This window comes from Myxine glutinosa, chromosome 14 (assembly GCF_964187855.1).
Source record: "Myxine glutinosa chromosome 14, kmMyxGlut1.1, whole genome shotgun sequence".
NCBI classification, from domain to species: domain Eukaryota; kingdom Metazoa; phylum Chordata; class Myxini; order Myxiniformes; family Myxinidae; genus Myxine; species Myxine glutinosa.
In genome coordinates, this window is record NC_136274.1 from 28,278,025 (window position 1) to 28,291,348 (window position 13,324).

A 13,324-nucleotide genomic window follows, 5' to 3' on the forward strand; every position below is an offset into this window, starting at 1 on the left:
GAAATTGAATAGCATTTGCACATTGAGTCACTAAATAGGGAAACTAACTATTTTTGACGTCAAAAGGTCAAAAGTCAACTCAAGATCAACCTTCCAAAATCATCATTTTTCATCTGAAAAATCGTCACTTTTCTTCCTGTTGACCCGAGCTTTGATCAAGATTGTCAATTTTAATCTTGATGAAATGGACAATTTGCTGTATCAATGGAATTTTTTTGCTTGGGGAGAGGGGGGGCGGATTTTGCAAGTATCGTGCTCCGCATGACGTCTTCTTGTTTATTTATTTATTTTTAAGTCGCTCTATAATGCCTAATCCTTTGTAGCGATGTTAAAGGTAATCTTAAATGATCCCTCTCCCCATTTATTAGAGGGTGTAGGGAAGTGTTTTAGGCCCCCACAGAAATTAGAATACTGGAATGGCACTCGGTAGAACGCAAACCTCCGCCGGGCTGAACAGCTTACGTTTTGTACCCCATTGATAAGCCGGATCTGGATTCGGACCTGACTCAAAATCAAATCGCCTTGTTCTTGTCACCAAACTACCTAATCCACCTAGTTTTGTCATAACCTGTCAACAACTTTTTTAAATATCGTGTTATATATAGTTTTTGGCCCTATCGCTCAATGGTGAAGAATCACAAAAAAAAAAATCTCACATCCAGAACTATATTCAGATCTTCGCCATAGTCGAAATGATTCATCCTTATCACACACTAAACCTGTCCACGAAGTTTTGTCCATATCCATCCATAACCTTTGGAGATATTGTGCTGTATATCGGTTTTAGCCCGATCACTCAATGGTGAAGAATCACTTACAAAATTCTCTGATCTGGATCCGGATTCGAATCTTCACCAAAATCTAATCATTTCATCCTTGTCACACACCCAACCACTCCACCAAATTTTGGCTGAATCCATCCGCAACCTTTTGAGATATTCTGTTTACAGATAGGCAGCCAGACAAACAGGCAGGGGTGAAAACATAACGTCCGAAAACATAACGTCCGAAGATTGTTGACAAACAGGCAGGGGTGAAAACATAACGTCTGAAGATTGTTGACAAACAGGCAGGGGTGAAAACATAACGTCCGCCCACGTTCGGTGGAGAAACTGAAATTAGCTCATGGAGAAACCACAACACAGATCATGCACACACGTGCAGACAAGTACATGGGACAACACCGGACTTGACTTCAGATGAACAGCCACTGAGCTTGGGGGGAAGTGACATATCTGCTCGGAGAACTCTGCGTATTGGCAACGCCAATCTTATGACGTCGCTTTTCCCTTCCTCTGCACTCAGTGGGGGAAATAAGGAGAAATTTCCTCCTCCTCACGGATGTCAACCTCTGGTTTTTTGTTCATGTTCTATCCATTTAAATGTTTAGCCTCAAGGAAGGAAGCAGTACATACCATTTAAAAAGCCTTTGGTATGGCTTGGCCAGGGTTCAAACCACCGACCTTCCGGACTCAGGGCAGATGCTCTAACCATCATACAACCGAAGCGGCATTCAGTATCCAGGAAGTAATTAGAATCAAACAGTGACGACGAGTTTACTTAAACACAGCGAACGTGATTAACAAAACAGAAGTGCTGTATGTGCAGCAAAGCGTTAAACTTGGCACTAACCAGAGGCTACAATGAGTCCCGGTGCAGAGGCCTTGGTTAGGACTGGCGACAGACGCCGTCCAACACTTTCCAAGCGGCCATATTTCTGGGTAATATGCAGGGAGCAGTTCTCCTGAATACAAGGAACGAGGAAGAAGCCATATCACTGACGGAGCAAGATGAAAAAGTTTGATGCACACAGAGAAATAAATTAATCGGTGGACACTTCAAACATTGTCGTAAAACTAAAGTTTGGATCATCAACATGTGTTTTATGCAAAACTGTTTACCAAGTGCAACTGAGAAGTTACCAGGGAGCTAAATGTTTTGACGAGTGAACAAAATAAATCACCGAGCAATGGAGCGGGCGGCCGTATGCATCCATGGCTGGGGCCTGGAGCACCTCCCAAGTGCCACCCTTGTCGAAGGACACCAGGGAGCGTTTCTTCAAGGGGTACTCTAGCCCGTTACCCTGGAGATGATAAGTGCGGTTGTCTCGAAATACCTGGGAAGCAAGGTACACCCCAGATAGACCTGCAACCCGGTGAACATCTGCAAATGCTTCATCGCCAAGCAACCTGCTGAGCATGGTGGGGAACAAGGCAGTGAGGATAACGGGTCATGGAAAAGGTCTCTTGGTATGTACCTTGTTGGATGAACCAATCATTAGGTTCACATCATGCACTGGGTTTGACTCACCTTTAACTGAAAAATAAAATAAAAATTCACAAAATAAGGCATCAAGATTTCACTGAACTCAAGTTACAGAGTGCGGTGAAGGAATGAGGAGAAGGTGCGAAATAAACAGTCAGAATGAAGCTAAAAGTGAGAATGAAGCATAGGTGAGGACGAATGACGAAATGGCATAACGAGCTTCTTGCGGTGATAACATCATGAAGGAGATTCGTGCCAAGATGATAAAACCTGGAAAGAGCGTCAAGCCGAGTGAATTGGACGTGTTGTTTGAACATTGAAAAGCCCAATCCCCCAGCTCACGTGAACAATACACCATGGGGATTGTAGTGGAGAACATTGTCCAAGGAGCGGGAGAAGGACAGGCTTCGTCTGTCAGACACGTACAGGTTTGCATCGCCCGGACCGTGGATAACGCAAACCATCACAGCATCCTCTTCGGCATCCACCACAATTAGCTCCTGCATCACACACGAAGAATGTGAAGATTGTTGACAAGCGGATAGATGATCAAGACCGGTCAAAGGGACGGGTGAGTTAGCGAGGAGTACGGGGGACCAATTAGGACCAAAAGGACATGGCACAAAAGATGATGAATGAGGATGAATAAGGGCCCAATGAAGGGACAGGATACGGGGCAGAGGAAAGTGAAAACAACAAATGGAGACAAAGAGACAGTACAACACGAGTAAACACGGGAAAGGTGAAGAAGAGTTTGGTTGTTCAGGTATCGTGACCGTGAGCATTTTTGCCACGGAGTTTTACCGATGTAGTTCGCGGGTCACATGGACACAAACCGTGATGCGACGCCTGGTATGGAAGTCTGCCGCTCTCATAGGTGAACGTTCAAACGACGTCCACAGCTGCACCGAGTTGGGAAATGCAGATCCCAGCAGTTTCTGTGAACGGACCAGGGTTAAAGGTGAGTCGTAGGCTAATTCGTAAGGTCGTAAGGAAAAGTCGTCATGGGTTGAGGAAACTGATACAGTAAACCCTCGTTGCAAACACACTCATTAACCTCTACATATTTTTAATGAGGATTTATCTGAGGAACCTGAGACTCCTTTGAACCTACAGGCGTGGAAGTTTGCTCACTAGCGCGGATCTTGTCCTCACTTGACCAAATGGTGCGTACGGTGGACTCATTCACATGACACCCACGGCCGACTGGCGCTACACTCATCCCACCACACAACTTATCTCCTGGGCACAAGGAAATGCACAAGGGCAGAAGAAATCTCCTGGGCACAAGCTGACTCGACTGCAGCGCAATGCAGACTGAAAACAGCAGAGGTGGTAGAAGATGGTGGGAGACGTCACCTCACAGCAGCACATTCAAACCCACATGTAATCAAGTTTGATGTCGCATTTATTCCCAGGAGTATAAACAAATCTGTGTTGTGAGGACCCGGGTTGGACGAGGGTTTACTGTATGCAGAACAACAGATGAAGACACAAAGTCGTCTGCTCAGAGAGATGGCGTGGGCAAAGGGCTTACCACAGTCTTGGTGGCAAATAAATATGGGCCTCGAATTTCAAATCTGTCTGCTCTCTCAAGGACGACGTGCAACTTGGTAGAGTCCTGAAAGTAATCGTTTGAACGCAGAACTGTGGTCATGCCACCGGGTTCTTCACGAGTCACATAGATCGTTGTGGGATCATCATATGGTACTTCTCCCCTAAAGTGGAGGTTTAAGGTTGGTCAGGTAAATACAAATGTAAATGAGACCATGTATGACATGGAAATAATATATAATCTTCACCGAATTTCACCAACCATAAAACACAAAGGCTTCAAAAAGAGTAAGATGTCATTTGGTTTGTTAAGAAAGGACATTGAATTGGGGAAGGAAGCCTTGTGGCTGAGGGGATGAAAGGGTGTAAGGCAATGACATGAGATCGTGGTGCACTGGCTGCTTGATGCCTTGGAGGGAAGAGTGAGTTTGAACTGACTCAGGAAGTTAAACAAATTGGGGAAAAGTGGAATAGAGAGAGGAAGTGTGTGATAACCCTGGATGTTAGGAATTTCACCAGGAAGGCATTACTGGAAGAATGCACATGCATCCTGGACAAACTGGAGAGGTGGTAAAAATAGAGGCCACCAAACTCTCTATGATGTGAAAGCAACAGGCCTTGTGCTTTGGCCTCATCTTGGGAGATCCCAATAAGGTCGAGAACTTTACATTCCAAAGAACTTGGTGAGACGGATGTGATGCTGGGCACTGGCACACAAATAACACAAACGCTCAGATGAACTACAGACAGCCTTGAAAGCTCCCAGTGTTTTTTTGTTTTTTTCAAGGAATGACTTGGAACGACGGAGGATGGCCAGTCTGCAACTGGCTTTGGAGGCCAACTTTGTATGTCGATTAGTGGGATGGGTACTGTACAACACAATATGGAGCCATCCGCAACAAGGAAGAGAAGGTTTTCTGGAGCATCGGAGAGTTAATATAGATCTGAGGAACAACACTAGGCCCAAAGAACTGCCATGGGGAACTGCAGCATCCATTGGAAGAGGAGGTTGAGGATTCCATTGATGGCAACACATAGACTGAGTGAGTGGAGGAAGTCGGTAATCCAGGAATGAAGACGGATCTGGACGTCACAGCAACAATGAATGAATGAATGATCGTTTTAAGGCCATTTTCCCCGCTAGAGCGGGGGTTAGCCTTGCGGGCCCCATGACAATCATGGTTCCCTGTTTGAGGCAATGTTTTTATGGCCGTATGCCCTTCCTGACGCCAACCCTTGGTCACGCTCTTACGATGCGCAGGGATTCGGTGTACCTATTCTAAACCGGGGTACACACCGGGATCATTCATCCCAGAAAGCTGGTACTCAATTTGCCGACCTCGGAAGGATGACAGGCTGAGTCAACCCCCCTGGCGTTAATTCAGTGATCGACCGGGATTCGAACCCAGGATCCTAGGATCCCAAGCCGGCACCCTAACCGCTAAGCCAACACCAGGCTTTGGTGCAAGTGGTTGCTTTGCAACCTTTGTGGTTGCTTTGCAAGTTGCTTTGGTGCAAAGCAACAGTGCTTTGCAAACAGAGCAAGACGCCAGACTGTGTCGTAAGTTCGAGATATGTCCAGAGAGATGGTCCTAACCTCTTGTCTGAGATTGAGGGTCTACAGCCATTGCCGAGAGAGGATCAGAAGCATGTCGAGAGTTGAGTGACCAGGATGGAATCCAATCCGATGGTCAGAGATCAGACCGTTTGAAAACAGGAAATATTTGACATCAGATGTAATGATGGATTCCATGACTTTACTTGTAATTTGAAGCAACTACATATTAATTTGGAAAGGGGGCGGATTCCAATTATATCATTGAACAATTTGGAGGCAAAAAAGGAGAAATCCACTAAATGGCAAAAAACGTGTCACACATTTGGCAAATTTGTTGTTGGGACAGGTAGACAAATAATTGCTGTTGAGACAGGTAGACAAAGACAAAAGTTTGGAGAAAGAAGAAAGTGCACAGAAAGTAGGTGCTCCAAATAGATTTGCATGTTTTAAATATTAAAATAAATGAGAGAATTGAGTGCATTGTACAATAAAAATCACCATTACAGAGCCAGAAGCGTGCACACACAGCCGTGTAAGGAGGGAACAATCCTCACCTCACCCTCACCACCCTTCCCTCATAACCCATCCCTCACCAAAAGTAAGCTTTCACTTTCTCTTGTATCAACATCCAGGTCTCACCAAAGTTGTCTGACTTCCATAACTGTGAGGAGAGAAACAAGAAGACTTCTTAACACAAATTACTAGGACAGGGGATGGGGGCTGAGTGTAAGGTCCGCAAGTTCACAACTAGAGGAAAACACTGAGGTACAGGAAGGAAATGATGAGAAAAACCACAATGTCACAAAAGACAAGGAGACAAAAATTCGTTGTTTGAAACCTGTTTGCTTGTACTGTCGTATCCAAGGAGGAGCTGAGGTTGTCGTCCGTGCAGAAGCAAGTCGGACGGGCGGAATGGACATGGGCAAGGTGTCACGGTCCTGCCGTAGTCTGTTGTCCGCCATAGGAAACTGTGCTCGGAATCTGCAAAAATGTACTGTAACAGAGAGACAAGACACCCACGGGTACAGGTGTGTTTCTGGTTGCACGAGAAGCCTCTCCACTAATTCCAACCTCTCAATTAATGGCTCTAACATCCAATATAAGGCAGGCCGGCTCGGCTCTGGAAATGCAGCAGAAACGTCACGTAAGAGATGTGGAAAGTCCCCACAATATGACTGAGGTGGAATGTTTAATTTAAACAAACAGATGATGTACAGTGCAGTCGCCTACCCACAGAACGGTGGAAGAAGAACATTTTTGATGAGAAAAGTGAAAGAAGAATCGAACATGTTTGAAGAGTTTAAGTTTAAAGTCACGTGAACAAACGAAAGGTAGAGATAGTATGGGCCTGCAGGAGCTTACCCTCTTGTTGTCCATTGGGCTGTGGTAGAACTGTGAGATGACAGTCACCGTACCGTTGGGTAGGTCTGAAAACTTCTTCTGAATGTTGCTATAATTTTTTCCATAATCGTAGGACATGTACAGCTGATGAAGAAAACGGTTGGAATAGTTACAATTCACTGCAAATAATAAGGGTATGTCTAAAATAATAACCACAACTTCATAACTCATAACAAAAGGAAAGATTGTGAGGAGTGGCAAGCAACAGCTCCAGAGATGGATGAGGAAGATGATTCAGAGGGCAAAAGTGGGGATGATTGTTGTACAAGAGCACACGGACATCTCTGGACCCGTCTGGCATCCACCATTGCTTTATTATGAATGATCACCAACTTGGAGAGGAATTTGGGTGTTTGGGTGGTCCGTCCAGCAAGGCATCAACACTATGGTTTGGTCTCCTGTCAAATAACCCAGACAGTGCATTTAAAATGTTATACAAACTACAGAGTTCATAGAACACTCCTGGGTCTCACTATCAGCCATTATCTTTCTTGGGCAAACCAAATTTCAACGTTGGCCTCCAAAACTAGCCGCCGACTGGGCATCCTCCGCTGTACAAAGTCCTTCATCGGCACACCTGAACTCCTATCCACCTCCAAGGCCTTCATCCGCAGCTTGATTGAGTACTGCTCTCCCCTGCCTCACATCTTAAATGCCATGTCCAAGTTCTGCACAACTGGAGGTGTTTGGAAGCAATAAGAAGGCGATTTGTGTTCTACAGTGTTAAAGTATATAATCAAATTGAAATAAAATAAAGATTGTGAGCGTCGTATAAAAAAAATGAATTCCGGAAGTTTACTGCCATTGACGCAGTGGCCATTACACTCCCTTATCTACTACGTTTACATTAGTTCTTCGTACCTGTTGTTTGTGTCCTTTTTAATGCCCTTAAAAACATTAAGTTTCCTGTTTGGAATGATTTTCAATTTTGTTCGACTGCGAGACAGGCAGAGTGAAAATAATATGTTACCCTTTGCTCATGTGTGATCGGGACAAATTCAGAGCCATAATATTGCTAAACTACACGTTCGTTTTCTGATTCACGTTCCGATTCGTGTTCAAAATATAACATTCAATTGAAATCAAGTTGTTCCGCCATCATAAACTGACGTTTGCAGACAGACACGTGAACCAGTTGCTTAACCTCACTTTTCGCTTCGTGTGCGCAAAGCAAGGAAGCAGCACGTACCATTTGAAAAGTCCTTGGTATCACTCGGTCGGGATTCGAATGACCAACCTCGCAGACCTAGTGCGGACACTAACCAATATACCACCTTTGATTTTATCCTCGATGGACGCTAGGCCAGGTGTCTCGTCTGACAGCACTGGTTGCTGGTAGACGTTAAAGACCCCACAGTGTCCTTCACAAAGAGTAGGCGAGTGATGGATGGTACCACAATCGAATTACAAATTCCTGTCCCAAAATTCAACTGCAGGGAAGGCAAAGGCAAACCACCCAGTGCATTTCTTTGTGCAGGAAGATGCTTTAGCAATCCCAGACATCGCCAAAAGGGCGTGGGATAAAGATCCTTGTCCTTTGAGCGATAAAACAACCTTCGCGTGTCCTTGATTATCTCGTTCTGAGAACTTTTAGTAAGCGCACTTCTGTTTACGAAGAGCCCAAGGAGAGTTTGGCTGCAAACCACCTTTTTTACCCACAGAATATTGTTAAAAACTACTCTCCTATGAATTATTATCCTCAACACATGAGAATTTCACGATTCTACAATGGATATTATCCACAAGCCTCAAACTTGTAACAAAAGTAATCTTTCAAGGTGACCTTTGGCAAGGTTTGCAGAACATCATTCAGAATGTATTTATGAGACTTATGGCAACACCCATGAGTTTTCCACAACCTGTCGGTCAGGTTTTCTCACCTCACGTTTTCTCACCGAGCCATAGGTAAACACAATGGTTTTACAACTGGTTGTACAAGCTGAAGTGTTGGCAGAACAGGTTGAAAGCAAAATGTTTTTCCATTTCAATTTATGATACGAGCAAAGAACCCTTCCATGCGAAGAACCCGGGTACATTCCCCCAGAATTACATATGCGTTCATTCCCCCAGAATTACAGATGGGTTAATTCCCCCAGAATTACAGATGGGTTAATTCCCCCAGAATTACAGATGGGTTAATTCCCCCAGAATTACATATGCGTTCATTCCCCCAGAATTACAGATGGGTTAATTCCCCCAGAATTACAGATGGGTTAATTCCCCCAGAATTACAGATGGGTTCATTCCCCCAGAATTACAGATGGGTTAATTCCCCCAGAATTACAGATGGGTTAATTCCCCCAGAATTACATATGCGTTCATTCCCCCAGAATTACAGATGGGTTAATTCCCCCAGAATTACAGATGGGTTAATTCCCCCAGAATTACATATGCGTTCATTCCCCCAGAATTACAGATGGGTTAATTCCCCCAGAATTACAGATGGGTTAATTCCCCCAGAATTACATATGCGTTCATTCCCCCAGAATTACAGATGGGTTAATTCCCCCAGAATTACAGATGGGTTAATTCCCCCAGAATTACAGATGGGTTAATTCCCCCAGAATTACAGATGGGTTAATTCCCCCAGAATTACAGATGGGTTAATTCCCCCAGAATTACAGATGGGTTAATTCCCCCAGAATTACAGATGGGTTCATTCCCCCAGAATTACATATGGGTTAATTCCCCCAGAATTACAGATGGGTTAATTCGCCCAGAATTACAGATGGGTTAATTCCCCCAGAATTACAGATGGGTTAATTCCCCCAGAATTACAGATGGGTTAATTCCCCCAGAATTACAGATGGGTTAATTCGCCCAGAATTACAGATGGGTTAATTCCCCCAGAATTACAGATGGGTTCATTCCCCCAGAATTACCGATGGGTTCATTCCCCCAGAATTACAGATGGGTTAATTCCCCCAGAATTACAGATGGGTTAATTCGCCCAGAATTACAGATGGGTTAATTCCCCCAGAATTACAGATGGGTTAATTCCCCCAGAATTACAGATGGGTTAATTCCCCCAGAATTACAGATGGGTTCATTCCCCCAGAATTACATATGGGTTAATTCCCCCAGAATTACAGATGGGTTAATTCGCCCAGAATTACAGATGGGTTAATTCCCCCAGAATTACATATGGGTTAATTCCCCCAGAATTACAGATGGGTTAATTCGCCCAGAATTACAGATGGGTTAATTCCCCCAGAATTACATATGGGTTAATTCCCCCAGAATTACAGATGGGTTAATTCCCCCAGAATTACAGATGGGTTAATTCCCCCAGAATTACAGATGGGTTCATTCCCCCAGAATTACAGATGGGTTAATTCCCCCAGAATTACAGATGGGTTCATTCCCCCAGAATTACAGATGGGTTCATTCCCCCAGAATTACAGATGGGTTAATTCGCCCAGAATTACAGATGGGTTCATTCCCCCAGAATTACATATGGGTTAATTCCCCCAGAATTACAGATGGGTTCATTCCCCCAGAATTACATATGGGTTCATTCCCCCAGAATTACAGATGGGATCATTCTTCCAGAATAACAGATCCTGGAATCCTGGACCTTGATCCAAGCAATGGAGAAATCATTGGATAGTATTGTTACGGATACGACTTTGATGGTATGGTGGGCCGAGCGGGATGGCCGCCGTATCCGTACAAGTTACCCCGATTGCACCCGGGGTTGACTAATCGCGCTATGCTGGCTCAATAAGAAAAAGAAGACACCCGGCTGGATTATAATGACACAATACGACACCAGGGGTTCAGTTCTCAAGTATATTCGTACGGAAAAAGGTTAGATTACAACTACAAGAGGGACAGCATAGGAAGACAGGCACTTAGACACACTCTTATATTAACCCTAGACAGACCACAGATAAACGGGACAACGCTGACTCACACGGGATTTGATGGCAAGGAAAGCGGCAGTCGATGGCTCAGGTGCACCTGGCTCAGGGACAGAATCACGTACGGTGGTGTCCAGCAGATGCGGGGAGGTCGCTCAGCGCTCGTGGGTCGCGACTTTGGTGGAGATGCCGGGGAGGTCGCTCAGCGCTCGGGAGGGTGGCGTCTTGTCCTTCCAAGCTCGGGGCGCATCTCCCGTCACGTCCGGCGCGGGGCCGCGTATATCCGGCGGGGAGTGACACGCCCTCGGCTCGTTAGCGCCGCCCCAGATGGCATCGGCCCATGGCTTCTCATTGGGTGCGGGGGTTACCGGCTCCGCCCTTGACGAGGGGCCGACAGGGAGCCCCTTCGTGGTAACCCCGTGGAGCGCGTGGTCAATGGCGGCTAACCGAGCCGGAAGGAGGACGCCCACTCCCCATGCCGTCACCGCGCCGCCCCCCTCTTTTGTTGTTGTTGTTGTAGTTGGCGCTTCTTCATGGGGAAGAGATGCGGAGAGGTATGGGGAGGTCCTAAACTTCCTAACAGGTGCCATATAATCACATTCTGGTGCAACGAAGAGTCATAATTAATGGAAACAAGTCCTTAACTGACATAGATTAAGAATAACTAGCAAGATGTCCTATAATTGTCTACGTGTGGTGCGGGGGACCTGGGCACGACATTTAATGGGGGGATGAAGGGGAAGATCGGCTCTAATGGGTGTTGTTTACAGACAATGGGACTAGGGAATGGGGTAAGGGAGAGTTGGGGAGTATCGGAGAAAATAGGGGAATATTTACAAGCGGATATGGAGGCCAAATTCCATATTCGCAACATTGCACCCTTCTCTACCCTCGGGGCGTCCCGACCCGATAAATTTTTACCTACTTTAGTGTGGCACGCAATGTAGTTCCCTCTACTATTAACTCTACCCTGAGTGCGACAGTTTTACAGATATTCACAAATGAGTAAATATGTCCCCCTGCGACGTTGCACCCTTCTCCTCACAGAAACACACCCACAGGATAACCGAATCCGGAAAGAATTCTCAAACTAAACATACAGCCGGTAGGGAGCATTATTTACAAGACTACGCTGCTATTTACACTACGGTCCAGGACCTGTTTTTGGAGGAACACATGCAGATGTTATGCATAGAGAGAGCGCGCTTGCCAACATCGATACACCAACCCACGAGTGCTCTGTGGCCGACGGCCTTTAATAACGTGCAGAGCACCCTTTCCCGAGCATCAACAGCACCACCCCACCACCAATCGGTGCAGTCACCATTGTTCATTGGAATAAAAATAACTTCAACAACCCCTAACCCTGCAGGTGTCTCTTGCTCTTCTTGTGGTGCACTTGGTGGTTAACTAAAAGTGGTTCACCTGTATGGCATAGGTGCCACGTTGACCCATAGGTCCATCCCCGGGTGGTGCTTGGCCGCAAACGAACTGCGGTCCATTGTGGGTGGCCACAAACATTGCGGTCCATATGGTGTACCGATCCAGGCAGCGAACAGCGAAAGTGCAGGCCCACAACTGCGTCGCCAGCACCTCTCTCTCCTCTCTCTCTACCCCAAAGCCAGATCCTCGGAGGTGGGAGACAAAAGAAGCAGACAAGTGAGTAAGGTGGTAAGGGCGCAAAAGTGCACGCAATGTAAGGTAATGCACACTGGGGGCACATGGGAACCAGGTGAGACAGGTACGTTCCTATCGTACGCCCCCCCCCCCACCAGGTAACCTACATGGCCCCTCCCTTACCCCTTACTGCATCCACACAACACAACACTACTCATAAACATCTACTTTACAAATCAACAAACATCCCTACTGTCTTCCCCGTTCCTCCCATATACCAAATTCGTCTTCTCTCCCTCCTAACCAATCAAATTTGCCATTTTCAACTCTCATCAAAATTTGCCATCTCCAACTCATCATCAGTCCCTCCTAGGGAGGGAGAGATGGAATCACCCCAATGTCTCATCCACGTCGTGATGCGTCTCACAAATCCTCACAGCAATCTCATTTCCTGCACAAAACAAAGAAAACACAGGTGTGGAGTCATCATCATCACCACAGGTAAGTAAGTGGCTGCGTATGGTGCGACAGGTTCATCAATCCTAACTATCTCCTAAATGACTTTAACAACTTTACACTACCCGGGGTCTCTCTCCGGCCAAACCATTGGCCCTCTTACACTATGGGTTCTAAAAACCAATTCCCATTGGCCAAACTGTGGTGCTCTTCAATTTGGGGTCTCACTCCCCCGATTCATCTCCCGGTGCCCTCGTACAATTTCTGGGCTGTGGCGTGTACCTCTCCCAGTGGGTCTACCCACCTGCACACCTCCACCACTGCAGTTGCCTCCGAGCTTACCTGCTCCTTGCCCTAACCTAACTACCTGGGGAAGGCCCTCTGGCACTCTCCCCACTCCGTGCCCTCTCTGGCACTGGGCTGCCCGATCCACACCCGGGATCCTCAGGCACCCACTCACAACTACCGGCTCCCAGAGCCCACCTGCGGCCTCACCTGGCCGACATCCTCACAGTGGTGGAGTGCCCAACCAACTACACACACTAACAGGCTACACGCCCAGCCATTTCCACAACACTAATGCACCCATTCACAACACCATTCTGCAACC

At 46.3% G+C, this 13,324-nt stretch overlaps 1 protein-coding gene across 4 annotated transcripts in view; it reads right to left on the reverse strand.

Annotated features, from left to right (window-relative positions):
* The window catches only part of SORL1 (sortilin related receptor 1), a 100,483-nt gene that overhangs the window by 45,171 nt on the left and 41,988 nt on the right, over nt 1-13,324 (reverse strand). For 2 of the 4 annotated variants that reach the window (XM_068135381.2, XM_068135379.2), the window contains exons 3-10: nt 6,740-6,862; nt 6,216-6,371; nt 5,971-6,038; nt 3,803-3,983; nt 3,102-3,203; nt 2,608-2,765; nt 1,964-2,192; nt 1,633-1,744 (exon numbers count right to left, since the gene is read on the reverse strand). In XM_068135381.2, the coding sequence (XP_067991482.2) occupies nt 1,633-1,744; nt 1,964-2,192; nt 2,608-2,765; nt 3,102-3,203; nt 3,803-3,983; nt 5,971-6,038; nt 6,216-6,371; nt 6,740-6,862 (1,129 nt within the window). Of the gene's footprint in view, nt 1-1,632; nt 1,745-1,963; nt 2,193-2,607; nt 2,766-3,101; nt 3,204-3,802; nt 3,984-5,970; nt 6,043-6,215; nt 6,372-6,739; nt 6,863-13,324 lie in introns of those variants that run through there. The other 2 variants (XM_068135380.2, XM_068135382.2) reach the window with 2 other exon arrangements.